Here is a 17,526-nt window from a genome sequence, read left to right on the forward strand (position 1 = left end):
TTACATTACACATGCAAGTACACCACGTACCAGATATTGTACTCAAAACTAGTGGAGGTTTAAACCCTCCAGCAAAAACTTCAAAATAAACCGTCTGGATCTAACAGGGGACATTTGTGTCAATCTCTATAGGCAGCTTAGGCTGCAGACCAGCAGATATAACCTCTGTCACAGAAAGCCATTGCCATCCTACTACAGCTCCATACTTTGGTGACATAAAGAACAAAAAGGACATATGACAACCATGGTAAGCCCACAAGTACACATTAAGTGTGCCATTTGGGACAATGTCAAATAGTCAATGGAGACCAGAAATGGTCAGTTTAAGCAGGATGTGTCCCCTTGTCTAAAAATATTCTGAGCCACAGGAATTGCACCTTGACCGTGTCAAAGCTCTCAATCTTCACAATTAATTACAAGGCGGAAGAGTGAAAATTAATGGTCTCATTCATGAATACAAGCGCATATTCTGTCAGATCAATGAGTAACCAGTTCAGCCCGCTGACGTCCAACACGTCCACCGAGTCAAGGCCTGGAGAAAGAGAAAGGTTAATAAGCATAACTGTACCATACATGCACATTGCATAATAAGTGTATTATGTGACAAAACTGGTGAAAGTTTAAAAATGCTCCACAAATTAGCAATAAATCCTTTATCAAATAAATCAGCTCCTCCTGCAGATCCAGCTACAATTACAAGAATCTTAAAAGTGATTCAAAACAGCTTTTGCCTTTGTACAAAATGTCCATTTAGCAAACATATGAGAGTAGAGCAACATATCTGACATCTAAGGAGGAGAATGGGGTTCCTCTTATGGTTTTATACAGCACCACTTGACAAAGGCGCTATAGAGAACCTTTTAAAGATGCTAGCACTTAAAGTGGGTTCCCCTATGATTATGACACTTTTAGTGCTAATTAGCACCATTTTGTAGTGTGGTGGCTGGTTGTTAAAACACAATAAAACAAAAACATAGAATTTATGTCTCATTTAGATATATATATATATATATATATATATATAGTTTTACCCTGAAATACCTGAATACTCAAATTAGAAATGAATTGACTCCAAATATTTCAATAACAACACACAGGTGCTTTAAAATCCAAAGCGCCATCAATTAGCAACATGTGACGTGACTTGTAGCAATCAGTCATTAGGCATTTGTCGCAAATGCTGTTTTTTTTTCTTTCCTGAGAGAGAGAGGGTGCGAGGACTGGAGACACACCTCCGCGCTCCCGCTGCGTTTAAAAGTGAGACTAAAGCGCGTCCACATCTCTTACCAGCAGCATCCCAGACTGCAGACATGGGCAACTGCATGGGCTTCAGGAACACCTGCGACCGGCAGAAAAATACTAACATCAGGTGGCGTTTACCTGCCGTGTGCTTCGTCTGGCAGCTGGCTATGATCATTCTTTTTGGGGTATTTGTGCGGTATAATGAGGAGGCAGATACTCACTGGGTTGACTACAGAACGAAGACTAATATCACGAGCGATATCGAGAATGACTTTTACTACAGATATCCAAGTAGGTGCACAATTCGGTTTTCTTATTTTAATTAGTGTCTAATAAAATATCAACATGAATAAAACATTTATTATTAGGCCTACTGATTGTATAATTAGTGATTTAGCCTACATTCTAGGAAACTGTCTTTTTAAAGATTATTATTATTATTATTATTATTATCGGTAGCATCTTGTATATATCGAACAGTAAGACTTTTAATATTTTTAAAGAATTCTCTTCTGCTCACCAAGCCTTATTTGATCCAGAATACAGCCAAAGCAGCAATATTGTGAAATATTTTTACGATTTAACTGCTTTCTATTTTAATAAATGTGTAAAATGTAATTTATTCCTGTGATCAAAGCTAAATTTTCAGCTTAATTCGGCTACTCCAGTCTTCAGAGTCACGTGATCCTTCAGAAATCATTCTAATATGCTGATTTGCTGCTCAAGAAACATTTGTTGTTGTCAATGTTTAAAACCGTTGAGTACCTTTTTTCAGGATTCTTTGATGAATGGAAAGATCCTAAAATCAGCATTTATCTGAAAAAAAAAAAAAAAAAAAAAAAAAAACTTTTGTAACATTATACACTATTCTATTCAAAAGCTTGGAGTCAGTATCATTTTATTTAATTTTCTTGGGAAATAAATTATAGACTTTTATAAACCTTTTATTTAGCAAGGATGCTTTAAATTGATCAAAAGGGATGATAAAGACATTTAGCCTATAGCTAATGTTACAAAATATTTATATTTCAGATAAATGCTGTTCTTCTGAACTTTCTATTCATCAAAGAAACCTGAAATTATATTTGGCTGTTTTCAACATTTTTTATTATTATTATTATTATTATTATTATTATTATTGTTTTTTTTTTTTAGCAGAAAATCAGAATATTAGAATGATTTCTGAAGGATCATGTGACTGGAGTAGTGATGCTAAAATCAGCTTTGAAATTTTGAAGCTTTTTCAGCTTTTGAACTTTTTGCATTTTTTTTTTTTTTTTAAACTGTTTGCTGTACTTTGGATTAAATAAATGCAGGTTTAGTGAGCAGAAGAGACTTATTTACAAAAAAAAAAAAGCATTAAAAAAACTTGGCTGGTTGTGTGTGAGTATAGACTGGTAGTGTGTGTATAGGGCCGTCCTCTGGGTGGCACAACTGCTGCAGTTGCACTATAGTCATAAATTTTATATAATTTGTTAATATTAAATGTATAAATATTTACATTAGTAATTATTTACATATATTTTAAATCATTTTTATTATTTTAATTATTAAATGTTTTATTTTGTATAAAATATGTAAAAATAAGGTGTATTATAAAATATTAAATTGTATATTTAAACTGAAATATTTTTATATAATATAAATTATTACATTTTGATTGTCTGTCTATCTTGAATTGTCTATTTAAAGATTTTATAATTTATTAGTTAAATGTTCTAGAAAATATCTAAAATTATAAAGTGTTTATAGAATATATAATTTATACATATAAAATATTATACGATTATTTACAATAACTTACAATTGCTTGCAATAACTTATTACACACACACACACATATCAGTTTATCATATGCTACATCTGTGAGGTTCTCTCCTGCTCTCATACACTTGAGAACCTGCATACCTCCTCCTGCACATGGGACTGTAATTTTACCGCAAATGTTCTTTTGTGACAGGTGGCACGGGGGGAGGTAGGGGGTTTATTTACTCTTTGCTTGTATAAAGATCAGTATCCATTGTCATCTTTTGAATCTTCGAAGGTGTGGTTGAATTCTTCAGTCATGTATACTGTAGAGCTTCAGTCTTCTGCTCGGACGGTCCTCTGTTCTACAACTATCCACGTTGAAAGTGTTGAATGACGGATGCAAACTGTTGTTTGCAGACAGATCAGGTGTCATTGAATGCATTTTGTCATGGTTGAGGTGTGACTATCACTGCACAAGTCTCCTGGAGGAGCTCATCTTCTTGCAGTCCACTTGTAGACCAGACTTAAGCTACCGATTATGAAAATGTTCCCTGATAGTGCAAGGGCAGGGTGGAGTGCTTGGCATAAACACAAGAGTGATGGATGATATGCTTATATAACTAAAATGTGGTGTTTGTTTGCAATGTGAGGTTTAATGCCACTTAATATGCCTGAAAACAAATATCACACCTGCTATATCCGAATTAACTCGAGTTACTTGTCGCAGAAAATGTTATTTGTGTATAAATGCAGTCCAGACAACTTAAGACTTGTAATTGATCCAGGCAGTGGTTGCTGTGGCAAACTTGGAGTTTTGTAGCTCCTGCATCATCGCTTGAAGCATTTCAGTTTCAGTTGCTGTCAGTTTCTGAAAGAGCTTTCTTGATGATAAGGGCCTGCAGGCTGTGTTTCTCTGTGCAAATAAGGGCTTATTCAAAAAGCACAACTGTCTGTTGTCACTAGCAGTTTTGTGGTGTCACCAGCATCTAGATGTCCTTGTAGTGTTGTGAATTTCCACTGTGGAAGAAAACCTAGAACATCTTCACAATAACCAGCCCAAATTCACTGCTCCTTTTGACCTCAGTTACACAATTTAAAAAAAAGTCCTATATAGCACTAAAAGTGGTTCTTTAGCTCCTAATCATAGGGGAACCACTTTTGGTGCTGTATAGCACCAAATCTTGGTGCTTCAATGGTTCTTCAGCAGTTCTTCACCGGTTCTTTGGCACCGCTACACTCTAAAAAACACTGGGTTAAAAACAACCCAAATTGGGTTGTTTCTAACCCAACTGCTGGGTAAATATAGGACAGAACCCATATGGGGTTAAACTAACCCAAGAAGTTGGGTTATTAATTTTAACCCAGCAAATGGGTTGTTTTTCTACCCAAAACTTGGTTATTTTTTACTAAAATGATGGGTTAATTTGATTTCATAAATGGGTTATATTTTGAAAGGTAATTAATTTGTATTCCTTTTAAAATCATATTTTAAAATTAAATATACCACATGATAAACAAACAGGTCAACATTGTATAAGCTTTATTTTTTCATTAATATTTTTCAGCACATTACACTTTGTAAATACACTTTACTCAACCAAAAATTCAAGAGATCATACAAAATTAAAACAATAAAATTCCATTTATAAACAGCACTCAAAAACAATTTATTTCATTTTTATGGTTTGCCTCTGTAGTTGAAAAACTGTAAATGTTTTAACATTTTTAAAAATTCATGAACTACAAAAAAACCTCAAGGTTTAGTAAAACAGTTTGCACATGAATCCATATGCACATGAAGTTAAAAACTCTGAAATACCTCAACAACTGTTTGTTACAAAGCAGTATTGTTTTTAGTCTACGAACCTGTTGTTTTTAGCCTACAGTATGAACACAAAAATAAAACAATGAAATACAGAATTTTTCCAGTAAAAAGTTTTCACAAAAATATTGATAATCATCAGTATGTGCACAAAGTACTACTCTTCCTCAAGCAAAAAAATAAATATATATATATATATATATATATATATATATATATATAAAAAACTTAACTGCAAATAAAATGAAAAATAAATTGCTACCTCATATACTTGAACCACTACCTGTTCAAAGAACTTCTTATCGTCTACTTGCAAGAATGTAGTGCCGAGTGTAAAAATTTCACTGTTGGGGATTCACTTCCCTCCAACTGAAAAATATTTTGAATAAACTCCCAACAATAGAAACACTGTTTTGGATAGGTTACATCGAAAACATAAAATGATTTGAAGCATGCATCTACTGCCCCAATGAGAGTGCTTTGCTCCAAAGCTTTTCCTGCAAGGATGACAAATGCCTGAGAGTCAATGAGTCCATTTTCAAGTGACAGGACATAAGGGTAAGGTCTTGATGCTTCAGCCTGCTGGAGGTACTCCACCATATTTGTTCCAACCTAAAGGACAGATAATGCAAATTAATTAAGGTGAAAAAGAATGGGGGTATCGGGGTGTGGGTATGGGTGGTGGGTTGGGTAGTTAATCCAAAATGTTTATTCAATCAAGGGCCAGAGTTTTGGATGAGGCAAAATACCTGAAAGTTATTATGGCCCACTTTGACAGAGCCACTGACAGGCATACAAAGCAAGTCAAAAGAGTTTCGGTAACACTTTACAATAACGTTTTATTAGTTAAAATGTTGAAATCACATTGTATTTGTTAACATTGGTTAATGCACTGTGAAAATATGAATGACTGTTGCTTTTTTTCAAACTAACAGTAACAAAAATTCAATAAATACTGTAACAAATGTATTGCTCATTGTTAGTTTATGTTAGTTAACACATTAATATTAACAAATGAGACCTTATTGTAAAGTGTTACCAGATTTCTTATTATAAGCTGTTCATGGGCAGGGTTATCCATTTACATTACATTTACATTTAGTCATTTAGCAGATGTTTTTATCCAAAGCGACTTACAAATGAGGATAATAGAAGCAATCAAAATTAACAAAAGAGCAATGCGCAAGTGCTATAACAAGTCTCAGTTAGCTTAACGCTGTACACATAGCAAGTTTTTAAAAAATAATATAATCCCAAACTTTTAAATGGTAGTGTTGTCGTACTTACAGGCTGAATGTCGATGAAAGCTTTTTTGCTTTCATCAACGCTGGGCCGGACAGTTTTGTAGGGTGGAGGTGGAAGCAAAACAGGTAGCAGCTTTAGTGCAAGATTTCCCTTTGCATCTGTAGGAAAACAATTTTCCATATATCAACACTACTAAAAACAGTAGCGAGCTGTCATTTAATAATAACTAATATAGAATATAGGGCCAGATTTACTAAACAGAGAAAATTAGCATGAGACCAAAATCCTATAAAAGCATAGACTGAAGTGTAAAGTTCTGCTGTTGATCTACTAACTATGTGCAAATTAAAGAACATAGACACATAATGACCAATATAACCTAGCAAGAGCAGCAGAAATTAAAAACAATGTGGTTTGACAAGCGATATGTTCAGATAAAGGTATTTCAAATAATTGAAGATGATTGGAGAAAATTTTGCTCCTCCCAGCAGCAATTATTACCAAGCACAAAAATGGGCTAAGACCTATAAACTACCACAAATGCATATGCAATAATGTTAGCCTTGGCCGCAAAAATAATGGCCCAAATTTTTTTTCACTAATTCTTCACTGCATATCTTTAGTAAATTCTGACAGTAATATGGTGCAAGCTTTTAGTAAATCTGGCCCGCAATATCAAAATGGTGGAGAAACTTTAACCTTCTGTCATCTCTTCAACGGAACATGGAAGCTTTGCTTCTCGCTCTGCAAAATGCAAGATCCTGTCAGTATACCAAGGGAGCCATTTTTCAAACAGTTTTGAAGCTGCATCCTGGTGTAGTATGTGAAAGTCTTGTGCAATCTACAAGCAAAAATAACAACAACAAAAACTTTTCTTAAAAAAGAAAAAATATAACTCATGTTACCATATGCTAAAGACAGTATGTTAACATACCATTCCTGGGTTAGTTAGCCGAGGAAACTCATTGAGGACCTCAAACTTATTTTTTGAGTTGTTTGCCCTTATCCACTGCGCCCTGTACAACGCAGTTTCTCGCATGTACTGTTCCAGCTGGCTGATGGGCTGTGTGTTGTTTCTCAGCCATTGTTTAATTTCCTCAGCTCTCTCTTCAGATATGGTTGATTCTGCTGGACAAAGAAATAATGCTGTTAATCAAATAGAGGCTTACAGAAAAATCCAACATATAAAAGGATAAGTTAAAGAGCTTTTCAACACTTTAACCAGTTAATCCTGGATGTTTCTAAACTCCATGCAAAATGATTCCTGAATTATAATGCTCAACATTTCCCATTACTCATAATTTATTCAGGGTCAACAATTAATCCTGGTTATTCATAAACTGACGTTTTACACTGTACATTTGTAAACCATGAGTTAATGTTCTTATTTGCATATTTGTGGTGTCTGTGTCATTGTTTGGATAAATGCTGCTTGCGACATATTTACATAACAGCTCTAACATTGTGCACTGCACAATCATATTATATCGATCTCTTCACTCCAATTGATAGTTTTCACGTGACATCACACCCTTATAGGAACGCTATGCTCCATTGTGCGCCAGTTATTTTTACGTGGTTTGCATTAAGTAGTAAAACGCTGATATTAAAAGGCAAAATTCAGTAAACACCTTACTTACTGCAGAATATAAACGCAGCGTGCATAGTTTTACATTAAATAGTGGAATTGTTGAGTAACATCTCAGAAAGAAATGGCAAATCTGCTTTATTCCTTGAAAAAGAGATGAACTGTACCACTTAAGCTGGGCACACCACATACTGACTGCACCCTCTTTTTCACTTCTGTTCATTAAATGTCTGCCAAATTTTGTCAGGGTTTTGTCTCGGTTGTTGTATCGCATATATATATATATATATATATATATATATATATATATATATATATACATACACACACACACACACACACACAAATATTTACATGTTAAGAAATTTGCTGAAAAAAATGCATTTGAAAACGAGAGGATGCTTCTTTTTTCTGCATTATAAACAACAAAAAGTCCCTTTGTCTTGACATCTTAAAATCATTGGACTTTTTTTGCATGAACTACTCCTTTAAGAATCGAGTCTACCCATTACCTGGCACGACTGTCCTGCATGGTGCATCTTCTTTCTCTCCTTGTGGTCTTCTCAAGCGCCTCAGTCGCTTTCGTATGTTCCTCAGTCTCTCTTCAATGAACCCAGTGGCTGGTCTATTATTTCGGCATTGGGCATACCATGTGTCCTGGAAAGACATAATGTATGAACATACAATACACATGGCCTGAATTTCAGTGCGGGATTGTGGGTATTGTGAATAATTCTATACATTCCTCTACACATTGTCACTTATATATTTAAAAAATTCAGCAATTTAAACAATTCTGTATGCCCTCTCTGACACGTACACAGTAACATGTACTATTTACATAGCAACAAATCTTACTACTTACATAACCATTGGCAGTTTTATCGTGCAGACAGGGGAATGCTTGCACCAAGGCTGATGCTAGGCCCTTTTTTGTCTCCGAGCTTGGACTATGAACAAGAAAAGACAAAAATAGTGAATAATCAGAACAAACGATTGTACAACCATGACGCGGGCCACAAAAAAAATGGGCTAAGCTACCTCGGCTTTAGGTGATTATGATCCATCATATAAGTGATATTTTAGATACAGGACGGCACATTTTACCAGTCGGAAACGATTAAATAATACGAAGACAAATACAAACCTTAATTTCACCAGAAAAAACGCTGAAGACAGTGTTTGAAAAAGTGCCGTCTAGAAGTCCTCCTGCTGACGATCCAAAAAGCCCGCGACAGATGACCCAAAAATTGGGTTGTTTTGACTCAGCAGCACTGCAGTACGATGGAGGATGGGCAGGTTTGACTGTACGTGTACAAAAGGTGGTTTTCAGAAATGTATTACCAAAGATTTAGCTGTAATGGACAGAAATCTCATTTTAATAATCTGAAAAGGCAAGGAATGCAAGTTTACATTACATCTCGTTGCATAAAGTTGAAAATTGATTTACTATCAGACCAGCGGGCATTATAAACCAGCAAAGCAAAACGAACGAAGCTGGCGGCGCATTTAATGCCATGTAAACTTGACTGTTATCGCACATTTGTCTTTTTATAGCCCTCAGTATTATGTTATGTGTATAAATAGGTTAAAAAATACATGTTATATGTATAAATATATTGATACGAACCTTATTTCTCCAAATATTACAGTGTGTGTGGCATCCACCTCCACCTCGAATTCAGTCAGCCCGCGCTGCGCTGAGCCTACTGAGTTGATTTGACCCAAGAAGCTGGGTTGATGCGTCTGGGTGGGGGAGGGGGTGTATTGATTCAACTCTCAGTAAAAATGACCCAGAAAATAACCCAGCGGTTGGGTTACAAAGAACTACCCCAAAACTACCCAGGACTGAGAAAATAACCCCCAAAAAATACCCAAATGGCTTAACCCAGCATTTGGGTAGAAAAAATAACCCAGGATTTTTTAGAGTGTACCATATTCAGAACCTGTTAAGCTCCTGTATGGTTCTTCAGTGGTTCTTTGGGGTGATTAAGGTGCTGTAGCACCACTGCCGTACAAAGAACCTGTTAAGCCACTTTAAAGGTTCTTTATGAGCCAAAGAACCACTGTTGGTGCTGCTTCGCACCATTTTTGTTGAAGAAATGCAATGCAATATGGCACCTCTTATGGTTCTACATAGCACCATTTGACAAAGGTGCTGTATAGCACCTTTAAAGATATGGTGCCATACAGCACCAAAAGTGGTTCCCCTATGATTACGAACTTTTAGTGCTATACAGCACCTTATTTAAATGTACTAGGGGAAAGTGTGTGCGTTTTACTTTTTATTCAGCAAGGTTGCATTACATTTTATTAACTGGCATTAAAGACCGTTATAATGTTATAGCCAATCTCGAAAGATGTATCAAACTTTCAAAAGACAAAACCGAAGAATTAAGCAGGAAAACAGTTTTCAACATTGAGAAGCAAATCACCATGGAATGGTTTGTGAAAGATCATGTGACACTGAAGACTTCAGTAATGACAGGAATAAATTACATTTAAAATTTTATTCAAAGTTATTTTAAATTCTAATAATATTTTACAATATTACTTTTTTTTTTTTTTTTTTTTTTTTTTTTTTATCATATAATTGCAGCCTCGGTGAGCTTAAGAGACGTAAAAAAAAAAAACATTTTAAGAAACCTTACCGACCCCTAACTTTTGAACAGAAGTGTGCGTAAAAATATATACTTGCATATGTATAATATAAGTGCCTCTATAATTTACGGTAAGAGGGAAATGTTTGGGGGTTGATTCAGTTGGCAATATTTTTCATCCTTCTGCAGGTTTTCAGGATGTTCATGTCATGATCTTTGTGGGCTTTGGTTTTCTCATGACCTTCCTGAAGCGCTACAGCTTTGGTGCCGTGGGATTCAACTTCCTGATTGCAGCTTTCGGCATCCAGTGGGCTCTTCTGATGCAAGGCTGGTTCCATTCTCTGGACTACACTGATGGAAAGATCAAGATCGGTATAGAAAAGTATGTTATTTCTCATTTGTGAGATTAGTTGCCAAAAAATGAGCCACAGTTTTATTTACTACCAGATAAAAAGTAGTACTGAAAGATGAGTCATTCCACCAGAATCCTCTAGTTTGCTCATTTGTTTGAGGTTTACTGCAGAAAATAAGCCGTTTTTGGATGTGAACCTAGTATTGATAACTCGGAAGGACCGAATACAGGCAAACCCGTTTGTTGTTTACCTCTGGTATCACTTCCCTGTGGGAAAGAAGGATTTGTTTTGCATGTAAACGGTAATTAGAAAAACAGCATGACGAACAAGAATGTGAATGATCCTACTATGCGAATGCGGGCAACCCTGTTTTTGTTATCAGCACTTTTTATGATGTTTGTTACTTTGTGTAAAGTACATGATCCTAAAATAAGTTTTATCCAACCCTTTAGTGTAGTTTGTGTACGGTCTTCTCACTGATTTGGACTGAATTAAGTTGAATACAAATTCAGGGCTGAATAAAGGGTGCAAATGTTAACAGGTGAGGTTTTTTATTTATTTTTAAACCTTTCCTCTGTGTTCAGCTTGATCAATGCAGATTTCTGTGTGGCGGGTTGTCTGATTGCCTACGGAGCCGTTCTGGGGAAGGTCAGTCCCATTCAGCTGTTGGTGATGACGCTGTTTGGTGTCACGCTGTTCGCTGTTGAAGAGTACATCATCCTGAACGTCCTCCATGTGGGTCTGATCGCTGTTCTACTTTGTATTTTTAGAGCTGTTAGTTAACATTATAAAAGATTTCTAGTTCAGATAAATGCTGTTCTTTTGAACGTTCTATTCATCAGAATATCAAAATATTTAGCATGACTGTTTTCAATATTGATGGTGGTGATGATAGTAAATGTTTCTTAAGCAGCAGCAAATCATCATATTCGAATGATCTCTGAAGGATCATGTGACACTGAAGACTGGAGTAATGATGCTGAAAATTTAGCTTTGTCATCGATAGTAAATATTTTTGCATAAAATATTAGAAATTACTGTATCATATTTTTATTGTAATTGATCACAAATGCATAAGAGACCCCAAATTGTTTGAACTGTAGTGTACGAGGATGTCTCATTCAGTGTTTTATCTGTTAATTTATTTTGTTAGTATTTTCTGGTAGTACACTTGCATATAGATGAATTTAAAGTTAAAAGCCACAAAACCTATGTTTTCAGTTCAAATGAAGGACATGAGATGGCTTCATGCTAACATTTGTTCAATTATTCAATCTCTATTAGGCCAAAGATGCAGGCGGATCCATGGTGATCCACACTTTTGGAGCTTATTATGGTCTGTCCATTTCATGGGTTTTGTATCGGCCTAATTTGGATAAGAGCAAACATTTGAACGGGTCTGTCTACCACTCGGATGTGTTCGCCATGATTGGTAAATCCATTAATCTTGTTACAAATGTTAGATAATTAGCTTGTATTATATTTTGTTATTGAACTGCTGGACATTCTACGCAAAAGCTTGCTTTAGCAAATACACAGATGGACACTGATGCAAAAGTGAATTGAAGACTCTGATATTGCCTGCATTTTACATCCTGGCGTCCTGTGCAGGCACCCTCTTCTTGTGGATGTTCTGGCCTAGTTTCAACTCTGCCATTGCTGATCATGGAGACGGTCAGCACAGAGCTGCCATCAACACATACCTGGCCTTGGCCTCCACCGTCCTCACTACAGTCGCCATATCCAGCCTGTTTGAGAAAGCAGGGAAACTAGACATGGTAAGCATACTTTAAGGCAGACCAGATTCTCTTATTCACAAGCTAAGACATGATCACAAAAATGTGATTTCCAAGCCTGGAAAACCTCACAGAAATGAATAAAATGATATTTTGTGATATCATGGAAATATATTCTTAAATATAAATATATTTATATTTATTTATTTTTTTATTTTTTTTACCCTGTCTTAAATATTTCAGTGGCTAGATTTTTGTCCTGTGAGTGCATTATTTTATTAACTTGTCCAGTCATTGCATTTACTGGATAATAATTTATGGAAATCCATTGGTCAACCAATTCACTTTCTCATTTAACCAGTTTGGAAGTGCATTTGTGATTTGTGAACCAAATTGACCGTTCGCAAAACCTGCCCACCCTTAGTTACTGTTGCCATGACCGACAAACAGTGCCGCTCTCACAGTACACACGTGTTCTCAGGCAGTGAAAAATACATCACAGAGAAGACCGTGCAGGTTACTTCTGATATGAAACAAGGTCTCAGGACCCTCAGCTTTTAACTCGAGTCATTTTAAAAGAAATTCAAACAATACTGTTTTGTGGCTCTTCAATGTGACCGATCACTGTATTGCCTCAGTTCAAACACCTGAACTGTTCGTCTTTTCATTTACTTAAAGCACGAAATGAACATGAATAAACATCAAAGTGTTTTTTTTTCAACCGCGGAGCACACCATTTTTCAAGTGCAAGTCCACCGAAGTTAATCTATTATCCTGTCTGATTTGTGGTTAAGGCTAGAAGGGATACAGCTGCGGTTACTGGCCATGTGCATTTACATATTTTCCGAGCCAACAATATAAACCTATAAAAATGGTTTTAAAAAGTACATAGCGCCATAGTTTCATCACTTTAGAGTCTCGCAGTGACCGCCTTTTTGCAGTAAAGGACCTGTCGTAGTTTAATGAGAGGGAAGATGGCATGAAGCGAAGTGAGGAGAGCTGCATTGAAACGGATGAGCCCACATGTGCATAAACAAACAGCTCCCGATCGGGGGGAAATTCAAGGGATTGTGTCCACACAATAAGAGCACACGTTTTAACTTGTTGTTTTTTTTTTTTTTTTTTTTTTTTTTTTTTTTTTTAAACTTAAGCGCTACAAGCCATGCATACAGCGCCGGACATGACGGATTTTCTGGTACAATCTCGGCGTTCTGATTGGTCAGATCGCCTGTCAATCAAGCTCTTTGCGAACGGTCAATTTTGCAACCCAAAATTTAGAACCAATTTTTTTTTGGAAAGAATCCCCAATTTTTTATTTTTTCCTTCCCTTTCCAGGTTCACATCCAGAATTCCACACTGGCAGGTGGAGTTGCTGTGGGAACAGCAGCTGAATTTATGCTGTCACCGTACGGTTCTTTGATTGTGGGTTTCTTCTGTGGCATCATATCCACGCTGGGTTACATCTATTTATCGGTGAGTCTTACCTGTCAGATGCGTTATTCCAGAAATTTCTCCTCCCAAACTATGACCTTTTTAGCCAAGTTTCTTTATTAATTCAACTCCATTTATTTGAGCAAGAACATTGTCACAGAAACACTTTCTTATATTATAAGTGACTCATTTGTCTCTACCCCTCAGCCGTTCTTGGAAGAGAAACTGAAGATTCAGGACACCTGTGGCATCCATAACCTGCACGCTATGCCAGGAGTTATTGGAGGAATTGTGGGTGCCATCTCAGCTGCTGCTGCCACCAACGCGGTTTATGGAGATCTAGGGTCAGTGAACGGAAAAATAATTACGTTGTATTTCACGTAACACAAGTTTAAAGGAATAGTTCATCTAAAAAGTGCTCTCCTTCAAGCCATTCAAGAGATAGGCGAGTTTTTCTTCATCAGAACAGACTTGGAGAAATGTAGCATTGCATCTCTTTCTCACCAATGGATCCTTTGCAGTGAATGGGTGCCGTCAGAATGAGTCCAAACAGCTGATAAAAACATCACAATCCACAGTAAAGTCTCCAGTCCACAAATTTCAGTTTTCAGCAGCTCGAAGTTAAAAGCTACATACGTTTTCACCAGAGAAAGCCATATTATGAATAGAGGACTCCTATTTTAGCCAGAAGCAATGGTTTTCACTTCACAAGATGTTAATTGATGGACTGGAGTGTTGTGGATTATTGTGATGTTTTTATCACCAGTTTGGACTCCCATTTTGACGGCACCCATTCACTGCAGAGGATCCACTGGTGAGCAAGTGATGTAATGCTACATTTCAACATGTTTAGCTAAAGAAACGACCTCATCTACATCTTGGATGGCCTGAGAACATTACACAGCAAATTTTCATTTTTGGATTAATTATAAATTTGTATTTAGCTCACTCTAATGTTTACATTTTGTCCATTTCAGGTTGGAAAATACATTTGACTTTACAGGCCCTTTTGCGAAACGTGTTCCCACTATCCAGGGAGGATATCAGGCAGCAGGACTGTGTGTGGCCTTGTGTTTTGGAATCGGAGGCGGCATATTTGTTGGTAAGAGTCTATTCATATTAATCCAGTTTGTGCATTGTGACAGCTTCCCGTTGTATGCAACAATACACAATGCAATACTTCAGAAAAGCTTGCATATTTGAAGGGCTTTGTTGTGGGTGTTTGCCATGTAGTGGCACAGGTGCAGGTGGGGTTTTTTGTTGCATGAACTAGAGAGGACAGTGTAGGATGACATTAGCTACTCAGTCTTCCTAATGGTTTTGCATTATGGGTTCAGGCTTCCACAAATGCACCTGATCTTCAGCTGGAGTGAATGGCCAGGTGTATTGGATTTCAGTTTGTAATGGAAATGTCACATTTATCATGTTGACATAACCGTATTGTTACACCGACAGGCCTGGTTCTGAAGCTGCCCATCTGGGGCGATCCTGCAGATGAAAACTGCTTTGATGACGAGATCTACTGGGAGGTCAGGCTTTTTTTTTTTTTTCTCCATTTGCAGGAAATTTGTTTAACTTAAAGTACAATATTGTTATTTTTATACATTATTTCATTGCAGGTTCCTGAGGATGAAGAAAGTGTTCCTCCTATCCTGGCCTACAACAACCACATGATCCCCAACAAACATGCAGACATGTGAGTACTGGAGTAAAACACTGACCTCACCATTTCAAATGACAGTTACTATTTCCTTAATTATTGGCTTATGTGAATTCTAGACGTTTTAATATCTGGGTAATGAAAACTATATGTTATCCTATAATGAGCATCTCCTGTGAGGTGAAAAATGTGCACCAGAGGGCGCATGAGACTCTGAATACTAAGGGTCCATTGAACTGGATCCTTTTTGTCCTTGGAGACATTTTTACACTAAAATGTGTGATCATTTAGATGCAGCAATTATGAAAACGCTAGACATGCGTAAAAGCCACAGAACTGAACATGCACAGAGAACCATGCACGGTGAGTTTGTATATAAAGCCGTGCTGGTTTAATATTCTCTCCACCACAAGGTGTCGCTTGATGACCGCGTTGAGATTAGGAGCAGCAAACTCTAACTGAAAGCTGAAAGTAACACATGGTTTCTCATACAGGAGAGAGACAAACTTCGTGGAGCAGCATTAACACACTGAATCAGATCTGCAGTGAAGACATCTGCCTTCCTGCTGCTCTCCTTCAAGATAACAATACTCCCCAGACAGCAAGCAGTGTCGCCCCCCCCATCCGGCCCACATCTGGCCCGCATGGATTTCAGATGGGCCAGATGTGGGTTGGATCTGGGCTAAAACTATGTTGCTGTCTGGGTCACTACCTGCCAAAATAACCAACTGAGGGACTTTCCTTTTGCTTTCCAAGAAACGCATATCTACAATATTTTGATGATACAGAGAATACATTTATTTCATGCAGGTTATAATGCGAATATCTTGAATGTCTCACTTAATATATTTGCATATCAGAATTATTAGGTCAGAATTCAGATAATTGAGAATTATAAAATGGAATTTTTTTTTTTTTTTTTAAATAATGGGATGATTCCGGATTAAAGTGACTTCCTGTGAATGTGTTCAGGAAAAAGTGACCAAAAAAAACCTGTAAACTTCCAAGCTGTAAAATTAATTTTACAGGTGGTAATTTAAGCATTTGTTATCTGAACATTCTTTGCTCTTTATGTAATTTTGTTTTATAAGATTAGAAATAGTTTCTTAATTTTGTAGGTAAGAATCCATAATCTTCTATTTATAGATTTTTCCTGATTTTGCATGTCCATGTCAGTCAGCATGCATAACATCTCTAAATCAAACATTTGTAATTTTCTTAATGCTTTCACAAATCTGTCCAAACAATAGCAACCTTGTGCAATATCAGTATGTAAATATCCCTACAATGCGTTTCCTTTCTCATGTATCACATTTTAATGTTTTGTCTTGTTATCTTTACTGAAACCAATATTAAACCTTTGACTACTGTCTAATTCCAGATTAAATCATTGAAGTGATTCCTACATTAGCTTAATTTGCTCCTTTTATTCTCTGCACAATTCCACTCATTTGTATGAATGCATTCAGCTTTGGGGGGAAAAAACAAAGCTATATAACACATTCCTTTTTTCAGTTGTGATGTGCTAATTAAGGCTGGTTTGTAAATATTAACTGGAGAAGAAAGTCCTGCAATTTCCATCCGTTATAGAACAATATTTCGTTCCTCCACCCAGACTGCTGTGTAGACTTGACATTTGGACCCTCTTGAGGATTCCAGTTGTTTTTGGCCAGTGTCCCTTGTAGACTGACGGTGGGGTGAAAGGTCATGACATTTGCTTGTCTGGGGTCGATTGGTTGATGTCCGAGGTGATCATGCCACATGTCGGTCCCATTAAACACAACACCTAATGCATAGCTGGATGCTGGAGGTCAAAGGGTAAATGAATGCAGTAGAGTGTATAGTTTTGATTGGTTTAAAAAAAATTAATTCCTTTAAGCAAGGATGGATTAAGTCGATCAAAAGTGATAAAAGACATTTATAATGTTACAAAAGATTTCGGTTTCAAATAAATGCTGTTCTTTTGAACTTTCTATTCAAAGAATCCTGAAAAATGCAGTGCGGTTTCCACTGAAATGTTCAGCAGCACAACTGTTTGCAAAATTGATAAATTATTGATAAGGAGTTTCTTGAGCAGCAAATATATCAAAATGATTTCTG

The 17,526-nt window shown here is 36.5% G+C and overlaps 1 protein-coding gene across 3 annotated transcripts; it reads left to right on the forward strand.

The window, feature by feature from the left end:
* The first annotated feature begins 1,205 nt into the window (after nt 1–1,205).
* Nucleotides 1,206–16,832, forward strand: LOC306868077 (ammonium transporter Rh type C-like 2). Of its 3 annotated transcripts, XM_079414069.1 has the most exons (12): nt 1,206–1,533; nt 10,436–10,628; nt 11,184–11,334; nt 11,884–12,031; nt 12,211–12,377; nt 13,671–13,808; nt 13,974–14,110; nt 14,744–14,868; nt 15,222–15,295; nt 15,386–15,462; nt 15,718–15,789; nt 15,921–16,832. In XM_079414069.1, exons 1-11 carry the CDS (start codon nt 1,311–1,313, stop codon nt 15,749–15,751), a joined length of 1,467 nt encoding a protein of 488 aa, XP_079270195.1. In that variant the 5' UTR covers nt 1,206–1,310; the 3' UTR covers nt 15,752–15,789; nt 15,921–16,832. The 3 variants fall into 3 exon arrangements, with proteins under 3 accessions (XP_079270195.1, XP_079270196.1, XP_079270197.1); XM_079414070.1 differs by lacking the exon at nt 15,718–15,789; XM_079414071.1 differs by lacking the exons at nt 1,206–1,533; nt 15,718–15,789 and adding an exon at nt 3,156–3,286.
* Nucleotides 16,833–17,526: the final 694 nt, after the last annotated feature.

The sequence above is a fragment of the Barbus barbus genome (genome assembly GCF_936440315.1).
Source record: "Barbus barbus genome assembly, chromosome: 50".
Taxonomy (NCBI): Eukaryota; Metazoa; Chordata; class Actinopteri; order Cypriniformes; family Cyprinidae; genus Barbus; species Barbus barbus.